At 41.1% G+C, this 26,250-nt stretch overlaps 1 protein-coding gene across 6 annotated transcripts in view; it reads left to right on the forward strand.

Annotated features, from left to right (window-relative positions):
• The window catches only part of ATXN7L1 (ataxin 7 like 1), a 197,855-nt gene that overhangs the window by 164,603 nt on the left and 7,002 nt on the right, over positions 1-26,250 (forward strand). For all 6 annotated transcript variants that reach the window (XM_073328480.2, XM_073328479.2, XM_073328481.2 and 3 more), the window contains 3 exons: positions 2,028-2,220; positions 7,893-8,014; positions 15,663-16,599. In XM_073328480.2, the coding sequence (XP_073184581.2) occupies positions 2,028-2,220; positions 7,893-8,014; positions 15,663-16,599 (1,252 nt within the window). The remainder of the gene's footprint in view (positions 1-2,027; positions 2,221-7,892; positions 8,015-15,662; positions 16,600-26,250) is intronic.

Genomic DNA, 26,250 nt, shown 5'->3' on the forward strand with positions numbered 1-26,250 from the left:
TGACATAGTATACTGGGTCAGCTGAACCCGAGTAATGCTCTGGTAAACTCCCCATGTGTTCTAGTTTCTAGCATATAGCGCAGCAGGCCAAGTGACAGTCACTTGTATCTCTTTTGAACTGGAGCACCAGTTTTGGATAGTGTTGATGGGGGTCAGTCAAGTCAGATTGATCCATGCTTCTTTTATTATTTCATATTTCACTTCTTCTGAGAGGTCCCAGTTGGGATTGGGCCCCCAGTGTGCTTGGTATTGTACAAACACATACAAAGATACTGTCCATGCCTCAAAGAGCATATCATCTAAAATAACCAAGTGACATACAAAGGGTGCAGGAAGAGAGCTACAAACAAGGATATGCAGTTTTTATATGCATATCTGCGCTTGCCACTTCAGAAATTATTCTGAATAAAGTAATTGTCAGGTGCTCCGGTCAGCTCCTCAAGCCAGCAATAATTGGCTAATTCAGTTCAGGGAAGGTTCCATGTGCAAGGAGCATGGAAGAACATGTGTAGATGTTTGGGTGAGACTGACAAACTGGCAGATGAGGCTGGCATCTCTGGTGGAGAGGGGAGACTATACAAAGAGATGGGCAAAGAGGCAGGGAATGGCAGAGTTGTGAAGAGACTTAAAGGCTTGCACTTCCTGCAGTGAAAGCCAGTGGAGGGTTTCAAAGAGAAGGGTGAAGCGGTCAGAACAACAGGCAAGGAAGATGAGCTTACCAGTTACGCTTTGTAGTTCTACCCGTTAAGTACTCATTTCTCTTGCAGTGCCTGCGTTTACCATCATAGTGACTATTAGCCTTCCTAGCTCTCGTTATGGTGACATGTATAACTGGTTTGAGATTCTAAACTTCAGTGCAGTTAGAGGTGTAAGCAACTCTGGGCAATTTCCACAAAACAGAGGCAGCTTGGCTATGGCTAGTGACATTTTACGGGGGCTGCTTCCTATTATGTTAAGATTCTCATCAACTCCAAGGTAATGTTAGAGAAAAATCTGTTAGGCAATGAAAACATGCCTGTATTAGCAGCAGCTAGTTTTTATTGTAAGCACTCAACAGACGTGCTCGAATGTTTGTTTCTCTAAATCTACCTTTGGACTCTGGATTGTTGCACGTGTGACTTCTCAGAATCAGAGAGTTACAAAACTGACGGAGAAACAATTTGGCAGTAAATTCACTTGACTAGAGAAGTGACAAAATCAGGCTACCAGTTACAGACCATTTGTTTCCCTCTACCATCAGACTAGCACACATGCACACTTGGCCACGTAGGGTGCAAGTCTTCACTGACTATAACTGAATTCCCCCAACGATTGTTTCTAGGCTGCTTTTGAAGCATATACATTTGTTACCAAAGAAGGCACTATCATGCACGGGGGGGTGGGATTGTTTTGTGGGGTGGGCGGGGAGTGTCTAGCACAAAGCCTGCACTATTCTGGATGGTCCTGCTTTGATTTTTTTTATAGGGTTTTAGAGAAAGACTAGATAAAGTTGTCTACTGGGAAAATCATACTATATAGAGCTATCTGGATTTACTTAACTAGCTAGAAATAAACTAAGCCAGGCATTTTATTACAGTTACTAAGCTAGTTGACCTTCTTCTGGTAGGAATTTCATAGCAAATAAAATTGCAGAACTGGACACCTAGTTTTTTAGCAAGTAACAGAGTAATGGTTCCATGTGTTAGCCTTTCAGTTTCTTTCCCATTTATTTTTTGTTTTTATTCAAATATACCTTCTTTGCCTTTCATACCTCTTAAACTGACCCTCCTTGTGAGCCCCAAATGTAACTTCATCTAACACAAATGTAATGGTGAAAGGCTGAACTGTGAAAGTGATGTAATTTTTAAAAAATCTTCTTAATTACACCACATCATTTTTATGCTTCTTACGCTGTCATTTCTTGTGCCATTTACTTTGGAGCTTGAACAGATGTTGTGCCGTATGTGGTTTTAGCAATGTGGTTTTAGCAAGCTGGTTATGGAGCTTCTTCAAAACACTGAGACTGTAAATCTTCTTTCTCCTCTTAGACCATCATCTGCAAATAGTATAAACAGCAACAGTTCTTCAAACCACAGTGGCTATGTACCGGAACTGCCACTATCTTCCATGGGAGGAGATTTAGTTTGTAGATTGTCCAGTGATGAAGGAGAAGTGGATGGAGCTGAAGAATCCGAGAAATTAGACTGTCATTTTTCTGGACACCACCCGAGGCCTCTTGGGGTATGTCTGTCTTTTTACAGCACTGCTGCTGTTATTGTTTATACAATGCCATTGGGGTATATGGCATTCTACAGACATGTCAGAAATAAGGACCCTGCATTCTAAAGTTTTCAATCAAAATAAGACAAATACATCTGATTATGACAGAAGACAATGATGGGTAGGGGAGGAGGAAAGAGACAGGTTAGTGCACATGACATATTAATAGTACAAGGTTATGGGCACAATAAAAAATCAGCTGTAGAAAAAAAAAGTTTTAGGGCTAGATTTCCCTCTCACCAACATCAGTATAAACCAAAAGTAATTCTGATGTAATGAATAGTTACACTTGTGTAAAACTGTCATGAGAGGACAATTAGCCTTTATATCTTGAGAAGAGCTAACCTCTTAGGTTAAATGACAACATCTAAATGTCCTTGAAAATCTTACAGCAACAAAAAAGCTACCAAGTGATTAAACTGCTTTATATTCTTGAGTATGCGTAGTCCACCTTGGAGCAATAACACTTCAGGAGTGCTATTTTCATATGAATGCACTTGTGCATTGATCTCATTGCCTTATTCATCTAAAAATGGAGTGTCCTCTCCTGAGTGAGGCGTAATCCATCTGCTCTGGAAGCACTCTGCCTCAACTGTTTGCCGGTCTGGCTGCTCCTGTTGTCTTTCTCCTCTGCTGGTTTTAAGTTTTATTGTTACTCATAAGTGCAGCCATGTGGCACCAGAACTGAAGAGTGTATTTGTTTATCTAGTACAATGAAAGCAGTAATCAGATAATTCTTGAACTCCTGAGCAGACAGCTCTCATAAAAATCAAGCTCGGGAAATTAGTTAATGACAACTAAAAGTTTTCATCAATTTATTTTCTATACAATTTGCTTAATTAAGAGAATGTGCTTCTATTATCACACCACAGTAATACACTGAAACAGTATGACAACTGCGACGTAGTCGAGGCCTCAGACTTAAATGTGCATAATTCCCATTGAAGGAAAGGGGAATTTTACCTGTGTTGTTACTCCTGGACTGGGCACATAGATGCCCCCAACATTAACATATGTTTACCCTGATTTTCAAATTAAATTTAAATATCACTCCATCTGTGTGTTTATTTTCCCCGTGTTTTAAAGGATAGCCAGCATTAGAATTTATCCTACTTTATCATGTCCAGTTTTCAGAGTAGCAGCCGTGTTAGTCTGTATTCGCAAAAAGAAAAGGAGTACTAGTGGCACCTTAGAGACTAACCAATTTATTTGAGCATAAGCTTTCGTGAGCTACAGCATCCGATGAAGTGAGCTGTAGCTCACGAAAGCTTATGCTCAAATAAATGGGTTAGTCTCTAAGGTGCCACTAGTACTCCTTTTCTTTTTATCATGTCCAGAAACTACAACAGCTTGTTTGATGCATCCTACTATGTGTCTGTCAATTATACAAAATTGTAGGTGGCACTTTCTGAGACGGATTGCATAGAAGTGATTTCAGAGTCACTGAACAGTAAAGAAAAGCTAAAATTCTTTTAAAATAAAAAAAAAAACCTACAGAATTATGTAATGTAGCATCAACTCTCCAAAATGTTTGTTAATTTTGGATGGTCTCCTCACCCAGAGGCAGAGTGAAATGGAGCAGCTCAAAGTGAAGATGGCATCCCTAACTTGTGAAAAAATTTCTCTTATCTCCATCCAGCATGTGCCTCTCTTCCTCACAATCATTGTATTTGAACTTATGCTAAGGAATTTATAATGTTAAATTATACCCATTGTCTGGGTACTGGCACTCGAATACTCCAGTTGATGGGTGTTTGTATAGGAGCCCAGATGGGGTAGATAGCATGTCTCATTTCATTAAGTACTATCCTTTTAATGTTGCATGAAGCAACACATAAGACAACTATAGGAAAGCTCTTGTCACCAGTAGAATTGTACAATAAAGAAATCTCCATAAAACATTGGGTATCTGTCTGTCTAGTATTCTCTGCAGTGTCACTAGGCAGACTCATGTTAGATTGTTTTCTCAGCCTTTTTGTAGAGGATTGTATGGGTTTGGATGCAGTGAAAGAAGTATGAAAGAACCGCTGGATACAGAATGTATTGTTACCAAACAGCCGCCCCAACAAGTGTCAAAGGAACAGCGTTCATGAGTGTGAAGAGAAAGTGACTCTGTAATAATGAATGTTGGCCTGGTTAATTGGATGTATGGTGTATGGATATATTGGTTTAGCTCAACCTAGAAATAAATCTGTTGCGTTTGTCTGACTAGGAAAACAGGCAGAAAGAAAAGACTGGCTCAATATAAGCCACTGCTCAGGAAATACTTGTCGTTAAGGGATAGTGGCAGAACCATCAGCTCTGAAAACTCCAGCTCAATCTCCTGAAGAGCCTACAGGACTGGTTTTGACCAGAAGACTCAGGGACCACAATGTGACAGGTCTCCCCGTCTCCTCCTCCCCCCCCCCCCGCCCGCGGGGAGCCACCTGGAACTGGGGTACCACTGAGCCCTCTGACTCACCAGCTTGGGCTCCCTCTCACCCTGTGCTGCTGTAACAAGCTGCAGACCTGCTCCTGGTCTTACACTTCCACCAGCATACACACAGGTAGGGACACACCCAGCTGCAGTTACATGCAGGCTGTCTGACCAGCCACTGCATAAACCAACAACAGAGAGCCTACAGCCAAAATAACCACCAGCTTCCCAACCTAGGACCCCACCCCCCGCCCCCACTGGAGTATAAACCCAGAATTATACCGCCTTGCATATACTGCTTGAGCTATGATTTCCCACACACTTCACTTTAACTCAGTGGTTTAGATAAAGCAAAAACGAGTTTATTAACTACAAAAGATAGATTTTAAGTAATTATAAGTGAGAGCAAACAGATCAAAGCAGATCACCTAGTAAATAAACAAAAACGCAAATTAAGTCTAAGATACTAGAAAGATAGGATATGAAATAGCAAATTCTCACCCAGGCTGATGATACAGGCAGGCTTTCAGATTCTCAAGGCCCAAGCTGCACTTGCTTTACAGCTTGGAATCCCCAGGTTTTCAGACACAGGCTAGAAATCCCTTTAGCCTGACTCCAGCATCCCCGAGTTCAGTCTTTCTTCCTCAGGTGTTTCCAGAAGTCTTCTTTGTGGGGAGTGAAGAAAACTTGATGATGTCACTCTCTGCCTTATATAGCTTTAGCATATGGCAGGGACCCTTTGTCCCAAACTTCAGTTTGTGGAAAAACACTGGTATCCAAGATGGAGTCCAGAGTCAAGGCCCTTGCATACCTTGCTGAATCATAGCAGCCATTACTTAATAAGTTTCTGGAGTGTTCTCAGGAAGGCTCACCAGGTGGGAGATAGGCTTCTCCTAAAGCCTATTGTTTTCCTTAATGACTCAATACCCTGAATAGACCCTTTCCAGCCAGCTATCTAGACTGAAAGCATCTTACCTAGTGGGCGTCACCGTGGTGTAACTACATTTGAAATACAGATAGTCAATATTCATAACTTCAGATACAAAAATGATACATGCATACAAATAGGACAGTCCTATTCAGCAAATCATAACTTTCCAATGACACCTCACATAACCCATCTTGTACAAAATGCATCATAATTATGCCATAATTATATCATCATAATATCACTGTGAAGAACTGTAACAAGGTTTAAAAGGAACCCTCTCTCAAGAGAGAGGTAGTGGGCATTTGGGAGAACCAGTCTGAGACACAGGGATCTCCTGGGGTGTCTGAAGAAGATAGGCCTGCCTAATTCTAACCATCCTAGGGGATGGTGAAACTTTTGATAAGGTAGACATGTGTAGATTGTTGAATTAAAATCTTTTTTATCTAACAACTTTGTTCTTTCTGCTAAAATAAACAGTACTCTGATTTTATCCCTTGTATACCGCTGACCACAGACTCTCAAAGGGAAGAACCACAGGTGCCTGAACTCAGTAAGACCTGCTGAGTTGATACGCTGGTTACTGTAGCATGTGCCTGGTCTAGGAGTGGGCAAATTGTGAAATTCCACCCCAGGGTAGGTAAAAGCACAAGGCCTAGCACCTTCAGTGGATACGCTGAGAGAGATCAGAAAGGGAAGAGAGGTGCAGCTAGTGTAATTATGTCAGTGTATTTCAATACAGCCACCTTCATCCAGAATAACAGTAGCTGCAGTATGCAATCTTGAGGGTAAGGCTAAGTATAACTGGAGAAGTGAGGGAATGTTCAGGGTTCGTCAGGGATGCACAGTAACCTCCTTCCTCTCTTCCATTCCACATATGCTTAATAAATATAATGTGTTATTTCATATGAAATAAACTTTGCTTACATGGTGACCTGGTCATTGATCCTGGGGTGTGATACAGTCACCTCAATCCATGTAATCACGATAACAGCTATGCTCTGAGAGGCGATGTAATCTGGTTTTACTCCACCACTTTTGTGTTCTTTTTACCCCTTCTTTGGCAACCAGTACAAAATATTACTTTTTGTTAGGATGGCCAGCAGCTGGCCATCTGCAGTCTGAGAGAGGTGTGTCTTGCATCTTCTTACAGATGCGTAATTGCTATGGTGCATGGGGGGCTGCACTGACAGAGAGTGAGCGTTACAAGAGTATCCTGAACACACATACCACTGGGGCCACAGCATGACATTGGACCAGTTCGCAGTGCACTGAAACAGAAAGACAGAAAAACAAGCTAATTGTATGTAGTGTTCCTAGGTTATTGGCTGTTGGCATTAGGAGCAGGAATGAGGGCTAAGTTAAATAAAGATGAGTACAGAGATAAGTGTATCAAGAGGCTAGAAAAGTGGTTCCATTGTTGTCTGATGTTGACTTCTAAGAGGAATCTACTCCACAGAGATCTGTCGCTCCAACCCCCTGCCGCAGTTAAGGATCAGTAATGGTGACCAAAGAAAAAGTAGACAACCCAAAAGCATGGAAAGCTTTCAGTGAGGCCCTTTCCGTGGTTTTTAAATTTATCCCCAAAAGTCTTTCGAGGTTGTGGTGCAAATGCACCCTTTCAGAGTCTTCTGGAGAATTCCCACAGGGAGATAGTACCCACTAGTCAATGCGTGTGGAGCCAGGAGAATGGGGTGTTGTGCACACTTCTGTACAGGATGTACTGGTGGGAATTCTTTTCCTTCTCTTCCTGAAGAAATGTCATTTGTTCAGTCCTTGTGAAGTAGTTTATTAAGGACAGTGGTACAGTGCTTTTCGTGTGTTTTCTTTAGAATGATTTGTATTCTTGCTTAATGAAATGTGGTATTTAACATGCATTGAATGGTATCGCTGATTGAGGCAGTTACGGTATTAGCAGGAATTACGTTGCTAACGTTGCAGCTCAGGATTTACATGATGTGTGAAAGAGAAAGTATGACTCTGATATTAGAATCAAGCCCTTAACCCACACAGGTGAGTTTTTAGCGGATGTATAAAATACCCCTGACAACAAGCTGAAATGTTAAACATATTTCATAGATCATGCAGGAAAGTAACTGGTGATACTTTCTTCTGTCTATAGTTGACTTTAAAAAATATATATTTGTGTTGTGCAAGTGTGTGTGTGTGTGTGTGTGTGCACATGTGTATGTGTGTATATATATATATATAAAATATAAAAATATTTCTCTATACATTTTGTACTAATTTATTAGTCTATTAGCAACATTGAAATGTCTTTTCTTTCAGTTTTGTTCATTTGGCAGTCGCTTAATGGGAAGAGGATACTATGTATTTGACAGAAGATGGGACCATTTTCGATTCGCACTAAACTCCATGGTAGAAAAACACTTGAATTCACAGATGTGGAAGTAAGTGAGAATTTTGCACCATGTGGTTGTTTTATTCTTTTATAATAGTTAATGCTTACAGTCTTCTAAATTAACCACTTCCATGGAATGCTCTTTTTTAAAGTTACCTGGCACATTAGGTAGTGTCATTTACATGAATACAATTTTATTCTTTGTAATCAAGAAATACAGCTAGCCTTTAGGAGCTTACAGCACAACAGAATAATTTTTTAGTCACCGTTCCAAAGCAGATTTCTACTTGGTGGCTGATGATGATCTTAACAGAAGTGTACCACATCTAGGTTACATGTCCCTCTGTACCTCTAGGGTAGGGTAGCTCCATTAGCCTTCTAACTGCTTATGTGTCATTTTGTTGTAGAACCCATTTTTCCAAAATATTTGTGTCTGCTTCATGCAATTGTAAGATTTATTATCTATAGACATGGCTTTCTTTACACATTATTTTGCCCTGACTTCACTGAGAGGCCAATGTACAAAAGATCTTTTCCCTTGGTTATCGCTGAGATGGTGGTGGTGGTGGTTCAGAGGTATACTAGTGCAATGTATTGATGGGTTGAATGCTCACTGCTTGCAAACCCACAAAAACCCACAGTAGTTTTCTCCATACGGACTGAAATACCCCTGACAACAAGCTGAAATTTTAAACATATTTCAAATATCATGCAGGAAAGGACTGGTGATATTTTTCTCTGTCTAGAGCTGACTTTAAATATATATATTTGTGCTGTGCAAGTGTGTGTGTATATATAATGTAAGAAACGGTCAAATGAAAAAAGTCTCATTCAGTTACATCATATAATGGCAGACAGCTAAAAATTGTTTTTTTAAAGTGCTTATATACCAATGCTGGAAGTCTAAATAATAAGATGGGTGAACTAGAGTGCCTCGTATTAAATGAGGATCTTGATATAATAGACATCACAGAAACTTGGTGGAATAAGGATAATCAATGGGACACAGTAATACCAGGGTACAAAATATATCAGAAGGACAAAACAGGTCTTGCTGGTGGGGGAGTGGCGCTATGTGAAAGAAAGAGTAGAATCAAATATAGTAAAAATCTTAAATGAACTAAACTGTACATTGAATCTCTATGGGTAGTAATTTCATGTTCTAATAATAAGAATATAGCAGTAGGGGTATATTACCGACCACCTGACCAGGATGGTGACAGTGACTGTGAAATGCTCAGGGAGATTAGAGAGGCTATTAAAATAAAAAGAATAAAATGCTCAATAATAATGCGGGATTTCAACTATCCCCATATTGACTGGATCACCTCAGGACGGGATGCAGAGATACAGTTTCTTGACACCTTAAATGACTGCTTCTTGGATCAGCTAGTCCTGGAACCCACAAGAGGAGAGACAATTCTTGATTTAGTCCTAAGTGGAGCACAGGATCTGGTCCACGAGGTGAATATAGTTGGACTGCTTGGTAATAGTGACCATAATATAAATAAATTTAACATCCCTGTGGCGGGGAAAACACCACAGCAGCCCCAAACTGTAGCATTTAATTTCAGAAAGGGGAGCTACACAAAAATGAGGAGGTTAGTTAAACAGAAATTAAAAGGTACAGCGCCAAAAGTGAAATCCCTGCAAGCTGCATGGAAACTTTTTAGAGACACCATAATAGAGGCTCAACTTAAATGTATACCCCAAATTAAAAAACATAGTAAGAGAACCAAAAAAGTACCACTGTGGCTAAACAACAAAGTAAAAGAAGCCATGAGAGGCAAAAAGGCATCCTTTAAAAAGTGGAAGTTAAATCCTAGTGAGAAAAAAAGGAGCATAAACTCTGGCAAATTAAGTGTAAAAATATAATTAGGAAATCCAAAGAAGACTGTGAAGAACAGCTAGCCAAAGACTCAAGAAGTAATAACAAAAAAAAAAAAAAAAAAAAAAGGACATTAGAAGCAGGAAGCCTGCTAAACAACCAGTAGGGCCACTGAATGATCAAGATGCTAAAGGAGCACTCAAGGACAATAAAGCCATTGCAGAGAAAGTAAATGAATTATTTTCATCGGTCTTCATAGCTGAGGATGTGAGCGAGATTCCCAAACCTGAGACATTCTTCTTTAGGTGACCAATCTGAGGAATTGTCCCAGACTGAGGTGTCATTAGAAGAGGTTTTGGAACAAACTGATAAACTAAACAGTAATAAGTCACCAGGACCAGATGGTATTCACCCAAGAGTTCTGAAGTAACTCAGATGTGAAATTGAAGAACTACTAACTCTAGTATGTAACCTATCATTTAAATCAGCTTCTGTACCAAATGACTGGAGGATAGCTAATGTGACGCCAATTTTTAAAAATGGCTCCAGAGGTGACCCCGGCAATTACAGGCAGGTAAGCCTGACATCAGTACCAGGCAAACTGAAGCTATAGTCAAGAACAAAATTGTCAGACACATAGATGAACATAATTTGTTGGGGAAGAGTCAGCATGGTTTTTGTAAAGGGAAATCATGCTTCACCAATCTACTAGAAATCTTTGAGGGGGTCAACAAGCATGTGGACAAGGGGGATCCAGTGGATATAATGTACTTAGATTTTCAGAAAGCCTTTGACAAGGTCCCTCACCAAAGGCTCTTAAGCAAAGTAAGCTGTCATGCGATAAGAGAGACGGTCCTCTCATGGATTGGTAACTGGTTAAAAGGTCGGAAACAAAGGGTAGGAATAAATGGACAGTTTTCAGAACGGAGAGGGTAAGCAGTGGTATCCCCCAGGGGTCTGTACTGGGACCAGTCCTATTCAACATATTCATAAATGATCTGGAAAAAGGGGTAAACAGTGAGGTGACAAAATTTGCAGATGATACAAAACTACTCAAGATAATTAAATCCCAGGGGCAGACTTCGAAGAGCTACAAAAGGCTCTCAAAACTGGGTGACTGGGCAACAAAACGGCAAATGAAATTCAATGTTGATAAATGCAAAGTAATGCACATTGGAAAACATAATCCCAACTATACATATAAAATGATGGGGTCTAAATTAGGTGTTACCACTCAAGAAAGAGATCTTGGAGTCATTGTGGATAGTTCTCTGAAAACATCCACTCAATGTGCAGCGGCAGTCAAAAAAGCTAACAGAATGTTGGGAATCATTGAGAAAAGGATAGATAATAAGCAAGAAAATACCATATTGCCTCTATATAAATCCATGATACACCCACATCTTGAAGACTGCATACATATGTGGTCACCCCATCTCAAAAAAGATATACTGGAATTGGAAATGATTCAGAAAAGGGCAACAAAAATGATTAGGGGTATGGAACAGCTTCCGTATGAGGAAAGATTAATAAGACTGGGACTTTTCAGCTTGGAAAAGAGATGACTAAGCGGGGATATGACTGAGATCTAAAAAATCATGACTGGTATGGAGAAAGTAAATAAGGCAGTTCATAACACAAGAACTAAAGAGCAGGTTTAAAACAAACAAAAAAAGTAGTTCTTCACACAATGCACAGTCAACCTGTGGAACTCTTTGCCAGAGGAGGTTGTGAAGGCCAAGACTATAACAGGATTCAAAAAAGAATTAGATAAATTCATGGAGGATAGGTCCATCAATGGCTATTAGCCAGAATGGGCAGGGATGATGTCAGAATCATAGAAGATTAGGGTTGGAAGACACCTCAGGAGGTCATCTAGTCCAACCCTCTGCTCAAAGCAGGAGTAATCCCCATCTAAATCATCCCAGCCAGGACTTTGTCAAGCCGAGCCTTAAAAACCTCTAAGGATGGAGATTCCACCACCTCCCTCGGTAACCCATGCCAGTGCTTCACCACCCTCATAGTGAAATAGTTTTTCCTAATATCCAACCTAGACCTCCCCCACTGCAACTTGAGACCATTGCTCCTTGTTCTGTCATCTGCCACCCTTGAGAACAGCGTAGCTCCATCGTCTTTGGAATCCCCCTTCAGATAGTTGAAGGCTACTATCAAATCCTCCCCTCACTCTTCTCTTCTTCAGACTAAATAAGCCCAGTTCCCTCAGCCTCGCCTCATAAATCATGTGCCCCAGCCCCCTAATCATTTTTGTTGCCTTCCGCTGGACTCTCTCCAATTTGTTCACATTCTTCTGTAGTGGGGGGCCCAAAACTGGATGCAGTACTCCAGATGTGTCCTCACGAGTGCCAAATAGAGGGAAATAATCACTTCCCTCGATCTGCTGGCAATGCTCCTACGAATGCAGCCCAATATGCTGTTAGCCTTCTTGGCAACAAGGGCACGCTATTGACTCATATCCAGCTTCTCGTCCACTGTAATCCCCAGGTCCTTTTCTGCAGAACTGCCGCTTAGTCAGGTGGTCCCCAGCCTGTAGCAGTGCATGGGATTCTTCCGTCCTAAGTGCAGGACTCTGCACTTGTCCTTGTTGAACCTCATCAGTGTCCTTAGCCTCTGTTCGCCAGAAGCTGAGAATGGGCTACACAGCATGGATCACTTAATGATTATCTGTTCTGTTCATTCCCTCTGGGGCACCTGGCATTGGCCACTGTCGGAAGACAGGATACTGGGCAAGATGGACTTTTGGTCTGACCCAGTATGGCTGTTCTGATACTGAACAAAAATAAGGATTACAGCCCAGTCCTCCTCTCTGGTGCTGCTTGGCTAGCAACACACTTTGTTGACCAATCTGCAAAGTATCATTGGTGTCAACTTTGCATGCTGTTCATTCTTTCCCCTCAAAACTGGAAGGAAAACTATATATCTGTGACCACCCTGGAGAAGATTGAAGGTGTTTGGAATAAAGGGGAATGGTGTCAGTGAGCACTTGATACCAGTGTGTCAAGATTTCCTAACATGAGGTATTCATGGCGGTACACAGGTTTCATGAGGCTCATTGGCATTAAGGTCTTAACATGTCCATTTGCAATGCAATATTAAACATATTTCACCATTATATTTTGCAACAGTGTCCTAAGCACTGCATATGGGCATGAGTTGCACAGATGCATTAAAAATAGCTGGCATTACAAAAATTTAAGAATTTAGAAAACAATGTAAAAATAGCACTTGGGACTTGAAGACGTGATTGTACTGCACAATGTGCATGCTCCATCCAATATAACTACATTACTTTGTAATGTTTCATGTCACTCCATATATTAGAGCTGTTATAGGCATTATATAGCAGGTATTAGATCAACCAGTTTTAATTTTATTTAAATATCTTGCTATTGAAATACTAAAGCTCGGCTTGTCTGACTAACCTTGTAGACTAGAAGAAATCAGACTGCTGTGCTGGGAGACGGAGTTTGGAAACAGTGGGCTTGTTGCCCCTGGGGTTAGTTTCTTGCCTAGCTGAGGTTAGAAGGAGATAGCAGGTGTTTGCTGCACAAGTGTTTCTCATCTTCCAGTAGTAGCTGTAGCAGTTTACTATCAGGTGAAGAGGAGGCTGTTCATTTTGCCACCCAAAGGTAAAGCTGTGGATCCACAGGATAGAAGCTCAAAAGATTTGGGAGGTACTCGTTTGTTCATGTGGCGATTCAGCACTCAGGCGGCTGAGAGAGTGTGTCGCTGGCATCGCAACACCATGAAAAGCGTAAAAAAAATCACTACCTCTGTCAGTACTGTGAAACATGTTAAAAGGCACCATCCTGCTCCCATTGAAGTCAGTGAGTGTCTAAACTTAAATGTTTGACCCAAATACTAGCTCAGCCTCTTTATGAAATCTCTACGTATGTTTAATATTTCTTTTTTCAGTTAATTTTGTCAGCACTTTATTTGCCATATAACATTGAAAGTTCTTGATACTGGGTCCCTAATTGTATCCCTTTCTTATTCTCTCCTTCTTCCAGACCGATCTTTTCTTATCTTCCCCAACTGACTGCATTACAGTCCCTCTAAGCAGGGGCATTTGTAAAGCACTACACTAGAACTGATGCTATTGCAGTCCCATAGCTATGGATCATGCAGCAGAGATGAGGGGGTGAGGTAAAGCACTGTGCTGAGAGTATGTTTCCCAGAATAATAATAATAATACTCATGTAGTACTTTTCATCTTACTCACAAAGGTGGGTAAGAATTATCACCCCCACTTTGCAGATGAAGAAAGTGAGGCACACAGAAGCTAAGCAACTTGCCCACGGTCACACAGCAAGTCACTGGCAGAGTTGAGACTAGCACTCATTAATTCCTAGTTCCCAGGCCTCTGCATAATTCCATCCCCTTCTCTATCATAAGCATTGTGTTCAGTGCTAGGCCCTTCAATTCTAGACAGATACTGCAAATAGGGAGGTAGTTCAGGGAAGATCAATGAGAATAGTTAGGGAATCGGAACTACTTTATAAGGAAATACTCCGTTGGGGGTTTTTATATATACTTGTCTGAGTGACCATTCTGGGGCCAGTGAGAACTGAGTCTATTAATCCTTGAAGGGTGTAAACATGGCTCAAAAAACTTGTATTAGAGAGGCTTATACAAAGGAGTGTAACTATGAGAAACTGAATGAGATTAAGAAAGCTAAACTTTAGGCTGAATGGCAGGAAAAGGCCATGTAATAGTTTCCCAGAAGAAATGACAGAAGCCCAATTTCTTGGGACACTTAAGGTAAGACTAGATAAAGCAATAAAGTGTATGCTAGAGTTGGCTGAATAGGAAAAAAAAAATTCAATATAGACAGCTAATTTCCCTGGTAATTATTGAATAATATATTCTCCAAATAGTATTCAGCCACCTATAGAGCTGATTAAATACCACAAAAAATGGACAAGTTATTCAACAAAAATCAGTGAAATTCATCAACTAGGTATTTGATTAATCCTATCTGGCCAGCCCTAAAATGGGCTATAGGGAACAATCCTCCACTGACAGAGTGATGGACTATGCATTTCTAACTGCGCCGATCCTGTGATTCACAACTCAGAAACTGGCCAAGTGCAGCAGCTCCCACCCCTCGTTGATCTGACCTGTAAATTCAGGTTAATGTTGAATTGTCCCACTAATCCAGCCTTTGAATACTTTCAAGAAAAACAAATGTAATATTTTTAAACGTTATGGTTAGAGGTTGAGAGTCATGGGATTGAGCTTTGTGGTATCTCTGGGTTATTTTGTAAGGTGGGGAAGGAAACAGGAAATTAAATTTGGAATAAAATTATTTAATTGAAACATTGAACTCAGAATTTTCACTTAGCACTTTTTGCTGAAGTGAAGCCTGGATCTAGATTAACAGGTGTATTGCAGGCAGGATTAAGAGGCATTAGCAGTGTTGTTTGGGGAAGTTTACGTGGCATAATTCTCTGCTCAGGCCCATGTATTACTCCCCCACTTCCTTCAGCATCAGCTCAATACTCCTGATTTGAAACTACGCTTTGGGAAAATATAAATTAAGATCCATGTTTAGGAAATTATTATAGTAATAAAATGTGTGTGCATATTTATTTTAGGTTGAATCACAAAGCACCTAACTTTAGAACTATGCGTTTAAAAAAGAGACATTTTAAACTGACACAAAATAGTCTGTGGTATTGGAGTTAAAATTTACATGGTCACGAGGGATAGTATTTAGAATTAGAATTTTTTTTTTGTAGTTTGATCTATCCAGGAAAACTCTTCCTATCTGCATTGCTCAAATTGAACCTATCAGATTGGATGAAAAATAAAAAATCTGAATATCAATGTTTTTCTTTTTCATATTTAGGAAAATCCCTCCTGCGGCAGATAGCCCCATGCCTTCTCCAGCAGCACATATCACCACCCCTTTTTCAGCATCGGTTTTACAGCCTTTCAGCAACCCCAATGCAGTGTATATTCCTTCAACACCCATCAGCTCAAGAATCACATCTTCTTACATAATGACATCAGCCATGTTATCGAACACAGCCTTTGTGACAGCGTCGGATACGAATTCCATTGTGTCACACACCACAGCTTTTCCTCATGTGGCTGCAAGTTTAAGTATCATGGACTCAACTTTTAAGGCACCATCAGCTGTGTCACCAGTGCCAGCAGTCATCCCTTCCCCATGCCACAAACCATCCAAAACAAAAACCAGCAAATCCTCAAGAGTCAAAGACCTATCGTCTCGTAGCGATGAATCTTCAAGTAACAAAAAGAAAAAGTTACCGTCTTCTTCCTCTTCATTATCTTTGCAGACATCCTCCTCGTCTTCATTTTCAGGGTCTCACAAAAAGAACTGTGTCCTGAATTCTAGTTCCACTTTGAACTCCTATCAGGCTACATCTTCCTATAACAGTATGTCTGTACACAATACAAACAATGGAACAAGCCCACTCAGTGCCAAATCGGAGCCCTCAGGACGGACTTCATTAGCAAGTAGCTCAGCTGACTCAGTAAAACACATGAGCATGGTAGTAAGCAGTATTGACTCCTCTAATTTGTCTGTATCCTCCTTTGTGCACCATTCAGGGGACCATTCCCTGGCAGCACATAATGCAGTGTCTTCTCTACCCCTTTCTTTTGACAAATCAGATGGAAAAAAACGTAAAAACTCTAGTACTAGTAGCAAAGCCTGTAAAATCACTAAAATGCCTGGTATGAATAGTGTTCACAAAAAGAGCACTGCCAACCTTATTTCTACGGTGCCAGATCCTCCAAACAGCTCGCTCTCTCGCCAGGTAAGGGATTCTTCCAGTTACTTCTCTGCAGGTCGTTTGCCTTATTTGAAATGTATTGAATTGTGAGAGAACTGGTTTTACAATTGTCTCAGACTCTGTTTTTCATCTTCTGACTTCCTGTTTAGGCTGATGCAAAAACCTTTTTGCATTTGTTTTGAACCCAGTCTGGAAAGGAGGTTCAAGTGTGCAAAACACCTTTGTGATACTTTATTCAAATATTTTTGTTTTACAAGTGATAACAGTTCTAATGCAACTTTACAACTAGCTGTTTATGTTTTAGATCTCAAATTGAGGGGGAAGGATGGGGAAGTTAATTTCAGAAGTTAATTCCTGCTCTTTGTTCATGGCTTGGTACAGTGCATGCAAATTCAATATGTAATCTATCTCAGTATAGCTCATCACTGCACAGCTCATCAGATTTGGTTTCTTTATATACAGATGTTTTGCTTTTGGAGCGTTTTTTTTTTTTTTCATAAACACATGTAAAATAAAGGCCTGCTCCTGAAAGGTGGAGAGTACCAGTCACGCCCATGGATTCAGTGGCTGTTTTGTGCTCTCAGCATCTTTCTGATTCCTGACCTAAACCAAACTCATTTTCCCCTTTGAGCAGAACTACTCATTCACTCCCTTTTTAGGGGGTTGGGTCCTAAATGAATTGTTCAAAGACTGGTGACGACATCGGTTCTGCGAGTTAGGATCCCCTTTATTAGACAACAGTCCTTATTCTGGTGTACAGTAACTTTTCGATTAGTGAACTCAATAAAGCTAATAAAATAGATTTATTTCACAGTTGGAACCAGGAGAATGAAAGTTCGCTTTACATGTGGATTTGTTTTAAAAACATTCTAATTTGTTTTTATTAATGCTCAAATAATTTTTAAATTGTATGCATTACACGAAAAGCATAGTGACTGCTTTAAACATCGTGATTGAATAATTCAGATCAACATATTTAAAAGAGATGGAATGGTAGTTTTCACAGAATACTGTGACTGTTGGAACAATCCACAGTGCACTTATTACAAAAAACAAAGTAGTAAAAGGGCTTAAAAGAAACTTGTTAAAAGGTTTCAGAGTGGTAGCCATGTTAGTCTGTATCAGCAAAAAAACCAAGGAGTACTTACTTGTTGCACCTTAGAAACTAACAAATATATTTAGGCATACGCTTTTGTGGGCTAAAACACACTTCATCGGATGCATGCAGGGGAAAATACAGTAGGAAGATATATATACACAGAGAGAACATGAAAAAATGGGTGTCAAAACAACAGACTGGACTTCTACATAGAGTGCTTCCACCGACGTGCATGGGCTGAAATTATGGAAAAGCAGCATCACTTGCCCCAAAACCTCAGCCATGCAGAACAGAACACCATCCACAGCTTCATGAACAACTCTGACATCATAATCAAAAAGGCTGACAAAGGAGGTGCTGTCGTCATCATGAATAGGTCGGAATATGAACAAGAGGCTGCTAGCCAGCTCTCCAACACCACTTTCTACAGGCCATTATCCTCTGATCCCACTGAGGGTTACCAAAAGAAACTACACCATTTGCTCAAGAAACTCCCTGAAAAAGTACAGGAACAAATTTGCACAGACAGACCCCTAGAATCATGACCAGGGGTATTCTGTCTGCTACCCAAGATCCAGGAACCTGGAAATCCTGAACGCCCCATCATCTCAGGCATTGGCACCCTGACAGCAGGATTGTCTGGCTATGTAGACTCCCTCCTCAGGCCCTACGCCACCAGCACTCCCAGCTATCTTTGAGACACCACTGACTTCCTGAGGAAACTACAATCCATCGGTGATCTTCCTGGAAACACCATTCTGGCCACTATGAATGTAGAAGCCCTCTTCATCAACATTCCACACAAAGATGGACTACAAGCCATCAGGAACAGTATCTCTGATTATGTCACGGCAAACCTGGTGGCTGAACTTTGTGACTTTGTCCTCACCCACAACTGTTTCACATTTTGGGACAATGTATACCTTCAAGTCAGCGGCACTGCTATGGGTAACCGCATGACCCCACAGTATGCCAACATTTTTATGGCTGACTTAGAACAACGCTTCCTCAGCTCTCGTCCCTTAATGCCCCTCTACTTACGCTACATTGATGACATCTTCATCATCTGGACCCATGGAAAAGAAGCCCTTGAGGAATTCCATCATGATTTCAACAATTTCCATCCCACCATCAACCTCAGCCTGGACCAGTCCACACATGAGATCCACTTCCTGGACACTATAGTGCTAATAAGCGATGGCCACATAAACGCCACCCTATACCGGAAACCTACTGACCGCTATACTTACCTATATGCCTCCAGCTTTCATCCAGACCACACCACACGATCCATTGTCTACAGCCAAGCTCTAAGATACAACCGCATTTGCTCCAACCCCTCAGACAGAGACAAACACCTACAAGATCTCTATCAAGCATTCTTAAAACTACAGTACCCACCTGCTGAAGTGAAAAACAGATTGACAGAGCCAGAAGAGTACCCAGAAGTCACCTACTCCAGGACAGGCCCAACAAAGAAAGTAACAGAACGCCACTAGCCGTCACTTTCAGCCCCCAACTAAAACCTCTCCAGCACATTGTCAAGGATCTACAACCTATCCTGAAGGACGATCCCTCACTCTCACAGGTCTTGGGAGACGGGCCAGTCCTCGCTTACAGACAGCCACCCAACGTGAAGCAAATACTCACCAGCAACCACACACCACACAACAAAAACACAAACCAAAGAACCTATCCTTGCAACAAACCCTGTTGCCAACTCTGTCCACATATCTATTCAAGGGACACCATCATAGGACCTAATCACATCAGCCACACCATAAGAGGCTCGTTCACCTGCCATATATGCCATCATGTGCCAGCAATGCCATGTACATTGGCCAAACCGGACAATCTCTACGCAAAAGAATAAATGGACATAAATCAGACATCAAGAATTATAACATTCAGAAACCAGTCAGAGAACACTTCAACCTCCCTGGTCACTCAATTTCAGACCTAAAAGTCGCAATTCTCCAACAAAAAAACTTCAAAAACAGACTCCAACGAGAGACTGCAGAATTGGAATTAATTTGCAAACTGGACACCATTAAATTAGGCTTGAATAGAGACTGGGAGGGGATGGGTCATTACACAAAGTAAAAACTATTTCCCCATGCTAATTTTTTTCCCCTACTGTTACTCACACCTTCTTGTCAACTGTTGGGCCATCCTGATTATCACTACAAAAGGTTTTTTTTCTCCTGCTGATAATAGCCCACCTTAATTGATTGGTCTCATTACAGTTGGTATGGCAACATCCATTTTTTCATGTTCTCTGTGTATATATATTTTCCTACTGTATTTTCCACTGCATGCATCCGATGAAGTGGGTTTTAGCCCACAAAAGCTTATGCCCAAATAAGTTTGTTAGTCTCTAAGGTGCCACAAGTACGCCTCGGTTTTTTTACTTGTTAAAAGAAACTCCATGTGGTATAAACTAGTTCATGGGTTCTCACCGTCGGGGGTCACAAAAAAGGCTGGGGGAGCGAGGGAAGAGTTATGGCCATACTCTCTCTCTTTATGGATAGATGGTAGTTTGGGAACCCAGTGCTATTTCTATTGTAACATGGGGTCATGGTATTGAAAAGGTTGTGATACACTAGTTAATTACTATAGCTATTTTAATACATTGAGCTGGTATTTGTAAAATTAGCATTTATTTCCACAATAACCTGTATCTTCATTTGATTTTAATTGCTTTTATAAATAGTAATGTTAAGGGGTTTTCCCTTTCCACTTTAATTGGGTGACAAATTCTGAACAGTTTGTCTCTTAGAGCAGGTAGCTGATTGTCAGTCCCTTGAAGTTCTGTTGCTTGGGTCTGGTTCCTCCCAGATCTGTCACTGATTTGCTTTGTGACCTTAGGCAAATCATCAAACTTCTGTGCCTGATCTGTGAACTGCCTGTGTCTTCACCATCTATCAAATGGTAGTATTTACATTTTTCAGTGGGGAGGCAGGGTGTGGTCAGAAGCTTTTTTCTTTTTTGCTTACATTGAAACAATGGTACAGCCACCCTTGGATCCCTGATGCTGATTCCCGATCAGAAGTAAGAAAACTTAAGTCAAAGTAAAATAAATTCATCTTAATCACAGTTCTGTGCACCATTCATGGCTGTTTAACAGCACAGTTTCCCCCCTGAACTTGCTTTGTTGCCACGGATTGTATGTAACACAGATTCCACCAGAGGGCTCCAAAGCAGCAGAACCTCCATGGAGGGCATTTCATTGAACATTCTGGTAGCTAAAGCAGAGATGTATGAGGCAATTTCCAAAGCACCTTTACTGAGCAGTTGGTTATTGTTTTAATGTGCATGTGCTCAGAGCACTGAATTCAATGCAGGTTTTAAATATCTAAATAAACAGAATCAAATAAAGTCGGTGACGATGGCCCACCTAAATCTAGGATGGAGAATTGCCACTAATTATAGAACTTTGAAATCCTTGGAGAAAATGGCACCATATGAGGGCAAAAGTGTAAGGTGTGAGAATAAATAAATTGTGGCCAAATGCATACCGATAAAACTTTTATTATGATTTATTATTTGTATGCAGTGCACACAAAGCTAGTCCCTTCCATGCGGGGTTTCAGTCTAGAACAGTGGTTTTCAATCTGTGGTCTGCGGACCCCTATGTCTAAGATTTCCAAAGGGTCTGCACCTCCATTTGAAATTGTTTAGGGGTCTGCAAATGAAAAAAGGTTGAAAACCACTGGTCTAGAGAGGAGAGAGAGCTGTAGAAGACAAGACAACTGCAAAACCCAGAAATGGGGATAGCTTTGCGTGAGGCTTTTTGTTTTGTTTTAAATGAAAACTCTCCCTCCATTTGGACATTGCAGAAGTGAGATTTTAAAGGGAACATGAATGAATAGAGGATGGTTTGGGAAGGGCATTCCATACATAGGAGCAGCACAGAAATGGGAAAAGAGGACGAATAGGGCTCTCAGACTGGTGTAGTGGGCAGAGTGAAAAGCCCCAAGGGGGGCACCATTATATATTTTCTCTCTCCTGCTACCAGTAGAGCTACAATAATTACATAACCTACGAAGAGATTCTTTATTTTGGCTTTTGAAAATGGATAATTTTATTTCTTTGCGGGGGATAATGGCATGGTTTTTCATTTGTGGTTGATCACATATGTCAAGGTTCCTCCCCCACTCTGAACTCTAGGGTACAGATGTGGGGACCTGCATGAAAAACCTCCTAAGCTTATCTTTACCAGCTTAGGTCAAAACTTCCCCAAGGTACAAAATATTCCACCCGTTGTCCTTGGACTGGCCGCTACTACCACCAAACTAATACTGGTTACTGGGGAAGAGCTGTTTGGACGCGTCCTTCCCCCCAAAATACTTCCCAAAACCTTGCACCCCACTTCCTGGACAAGGTTTGGTAAAAAGCCTCACCAATTTGCCTAGGTGACTACAGACCCAGACCCTTGGATCTTAAGAACAATGAACAATCCTTCCAACACTTGCACCCCTCCCTTTCCTGGGAAATGTTGGATAAAAAACCTCACCAATTTGCATAGGTGACCACAGACCCAAACCCTTGGATCTGAGAACAATGAAAAAGCATTCAGTGTCTTACAAGAATACTTTTAATAAAAAATAGAAGTAAATAGAAATGAAGAAATCCCCCCTGTAAAATCAGGATGGTAGATATCTTACAGGGTAATTAGATTCAAAAACATAGAGAACCCCTCTAGGCAAAACCTTAAGTTACAAAAAAGATACACAGACAGAAATAGTTATTCTATTCAGCACAATTCTTTTCTCAGCCATTTAAAGAAATCATAATCTAACACATACCTAGCTAGATTACTTACTAAAAGTTCTAAGACTCCATTCCTGGTCTATCCCCGACAAAGACAAACTATAGACAGACCCACAGACCCTTTGTTTCTCTCCCTCCTCCCAGCTTTTGAAAGTATCTTGTCTCCTCATTGGTCATTTTGGTCAGGTGCCAGCGAGGTTACCTTTAGCTTCTTAACCCTTTACAGGTGAGAGGAGCTTTCCCCTGGCCAGGAGGGATTTCAAAGGGGTTTACCCTTCCCTTTATATTTATGACAACATAGCTTAGGCATTTAGCTCTGTCCAAGTGGCCTGGATTTAACTTCATCCCCAGACAATCATTGGAACACCCTATATATCAGCCTTAGCTTCCCATCTCCATGCCAGTGCTTTTGAAATATGTGCCCCCAAAATACTGGGATGCCTTAGATACAAGAAACTTTTAATATCTCAAAAGGGAGGAAAGTCAGACTATAGATGATGTTATTACAGAATATTGGTACACATAAGATCTTGGGAGCAGGGACTTGTCACCTTCTGCCTGAGTGTCAGTAAGTAGCATGGTTTGAAGAAATGAATGTGGGGGTCAAACTTGGGAAGTCCTGAGTTCTAATCCCAGCTCTCTCACTGAGTTGGTGTGTGACCTTGCACTTTCACTTGTGCTTCAGTCTCCTAAGCCAGTGGTTCTCAAACCAGGGGTACATCAACTCATGTAGATATTTGCCTAGTTTTAGAACAGGCTACATAAAAAGCACTAGCAATGTCAGTACAAACTAAAATTTCATACAGACAAAATGAAAAAGTGAACTATTTTTCAGTTCTGTGACACTTTTGTATTTTTACATCTGATTTTGTAAGCGAGTAGCTTTTAAGTGAGGTGAAACTTGGGGTACACAAGACAAATCAAACTCCTGAAAGGAGTAGTCTGGAAAAGTTGAGAACCACTGCCCTAAGCTGTCAAATGAGGATAGTACTAAACTACCTCCCAAGGATGTTGTGAGGATTAGTTAATATTTGTACATTGCTTTGAATATGTGAAGCACTGTTGAAGTAATATTATTATTGTAAAGCACCACGCACAAGGATGGCACTATGTAAAACAACAAAATAATATGAACCATAGGGCCTGTCTTATCTGAATATTTGTAAATGTGAGACTAATATGTACCGATAAACTTCCCTAGAGTAAGAGGTTAAGTACATGGAATAAATGTCTTAGGAACATGGATATTTAAGCATCATACAATATTTATATAAGTGTAATTACAGTTCCACTTTAAAACATTACCTTGGGAACTAAGTACACTATAGGTGATTATGATGGAGCTCAGTGTAACTGGCAACTAATCATCTTTGCAACAAGGAGGCAGAAGTATGGGTACATAATAAAGACTGTGCACATTACATACTGCATGTATTTATGTTACATACAAATCTAAACTTGTAACTACCTAAATATAGCAACTGAATAACTTTATTCGCCTCACGTGTGACTATTGAAAAAGCTGGGGGATGAGGTCTTCTGTTGGAAAAGTTCAAAGCCAGTTTAAAGCTGGATTGAATCTTGACAGGCTGTGTTCTTACAGTATTTGTGTTTCTAGAATTCTACGACAGATTAGTGTTACTGGGAATCTTGCTGCTGTTCCCTGATGTAGAGTTGGCATTTTGTAGGTCTCCCCTTATAATAAGAGAGCAAGGGGCAGGGCACTGAAGGGCTCAGGTGACTGGTGATAGGGTGTGGAGCTCTTCACATCTACCTCAAATCTGGCCCAGGGAGGCAATATCTGAAAGCTTTACCTTTTAATGGCTGTGAAATAGACCGGTTTATATGTGGAATAAACTGATAGCTGGCCTCACTCTAATTCCTGTGTAAAGTTACCCCTATCACCAAGAAAGCACCACCATGACTGGAACCCTTTTATTACTCATCACAGTAGAGTGCCATGGACCAGACGGGCTGTGACTCTGAACTACCCTCCCACTCTTGGAAGTAATCCCTCCATGTCAGGGTTAAGCACTACCAGCAGAGCTGTGTGAGGAAGCTCATGCTGCTGCAACCACATGGTTAATCTGTTCTGTTTATACACCAAGGATTCCGTCTCCTGTGTTATCACATTCGCAGGAGCATTAAATGAATGGGAGTCAAGAGCCCTGGGTTCTACTCCCAGATGTGCCACTGACTCACCAGAGGACAGAGGCATATTGCTATTCCCAGAAGACTGTGGCGGGCGCCAGACACCCTGCCGCCAAAAAGCGGCAGCAAGGAGAAGCGCCCCCGCCGAAATGCCGCTAAGAAACGGCAACTCTTCTCGGTGGCATTTTGGCAGTGGGGCGTCCTGCGGACGCACAAAAATGCCCTCACAGGTGCCATGGCACCCACAGGCACCGCAGCACCCACGAGCACTGCGTTGGGGACCCCTGCCCTAGAACAAGTCACCACGCCTCTCAATGCCTGTTTCCTCATCTGTAAAATGGGGACATAATGATCACCCACCATTGTAAAGAGCAATGAGACATACCAATGAAAAGACTTACCAGTTCAAAGCGTTGTAAGTGGGGGAGGAGTTAAACGGACCTTAATTTAATTTGAAAATTAGCTATAATGAATTTTTCATATCATTCTCCTGATAGTATCCTATAACTCCCTGCTGTGGACTTGACATGATGATGCCTTCAGTGGCTAGGAAAAGTGTTTACATGTTGCAGTACTCTGTAAACAACCCATACGCTCAGCTTATTCCATTAGTGACTGTAGATGTCAGGCACTGGTTATCTGCATGCAGTTCTGGGAAGGTCTGTAACCATACGTCAGACTTGTCTCTGATACGAGTAAAAGAGAGGACTTGTTTTGGATAACGTGCATAGAGGCACCAAGATTGAGTCAAAACAGCCCCGAGGAAAAAGGTTAATGGTTAATGTTAAAGGTTAATGTCATGAACAGGTAGGACTGAGACAAAGACCAAGCCCTGATAAATGTGTGGAGTGGACAAACAACAAAAGATAGGACCTGGGGGAAAAGGGAAAAAGGCCACAAAGCTGGTAAAAACCCAACTCAACTCTGACCAACCCCATACGCTCTCATATCCCTTCTGCCACGAGCAGTAAGGAAAAGGAAACAGTCACTGATCTTCAGTGTGTGTCTCACTCCACTCAGGAGAGAGACCTTTGCTTCTTCCCCAATGAATGTTATAAAATCGAGACGGTTTGACAATGAAATTCACTGCTCTGGTAAATTACCTGTTCCAAACGTGTTTGTCAGCCACACACCAGTACCAATCCAGGATAAGCATATGTGATCCCTGCATCCTCAGAGAAAATGCTCCTGAGGCTTAAAAAGACAACATTCCCCAGTACTGAGTGGTTATAAATGCCTGTATACTGCACTGCTAGGGCACTGTAAGGCATGGTATAATATATACAGAGAGAGAGAAAAACCTAACAGAGCACTGGCATCCATGCAAACCCTGGGATGTGCCATGGACAATTTTATAATAATATTTTGACTAAATTTTATCTAAATGTGTGTCTACACATTACGTTGCACTGACTCTCAAAAAAACTCTGTGGTCCAGTAAAGTGATCTCACTGCAAATTTACACTCCTGGGGTCAGATCCTCTGCACTGGTTTCTGGAGGCTTTGTGCTGCCCATATCAAGCAGCTGATGATACTCTTTGTATAGGAAAGATTTCAAATGGTGTCATTCCATGTAGCCAGCTCTATCCCACGTGCTCTGAGCCTCCCAATCCCAGCACAAGGGTGTACCAAGGCAGGGCAGGGTGGACTGA

Source organism: Lepidochelys kempii, chromosome 1 (genome assembly GCF_965140285.1).
Source record: "Lepidochelys kempii isolate rLepKem1 chromosome 1, rLepKem1.hap1, whole genome shotgun sequence".
Lineage (NCBI taxonomy): Eukaryota > Metazoa > Chordata > Testudines > Cheloniidae > Lepidochelys > Lepidochelys kempii.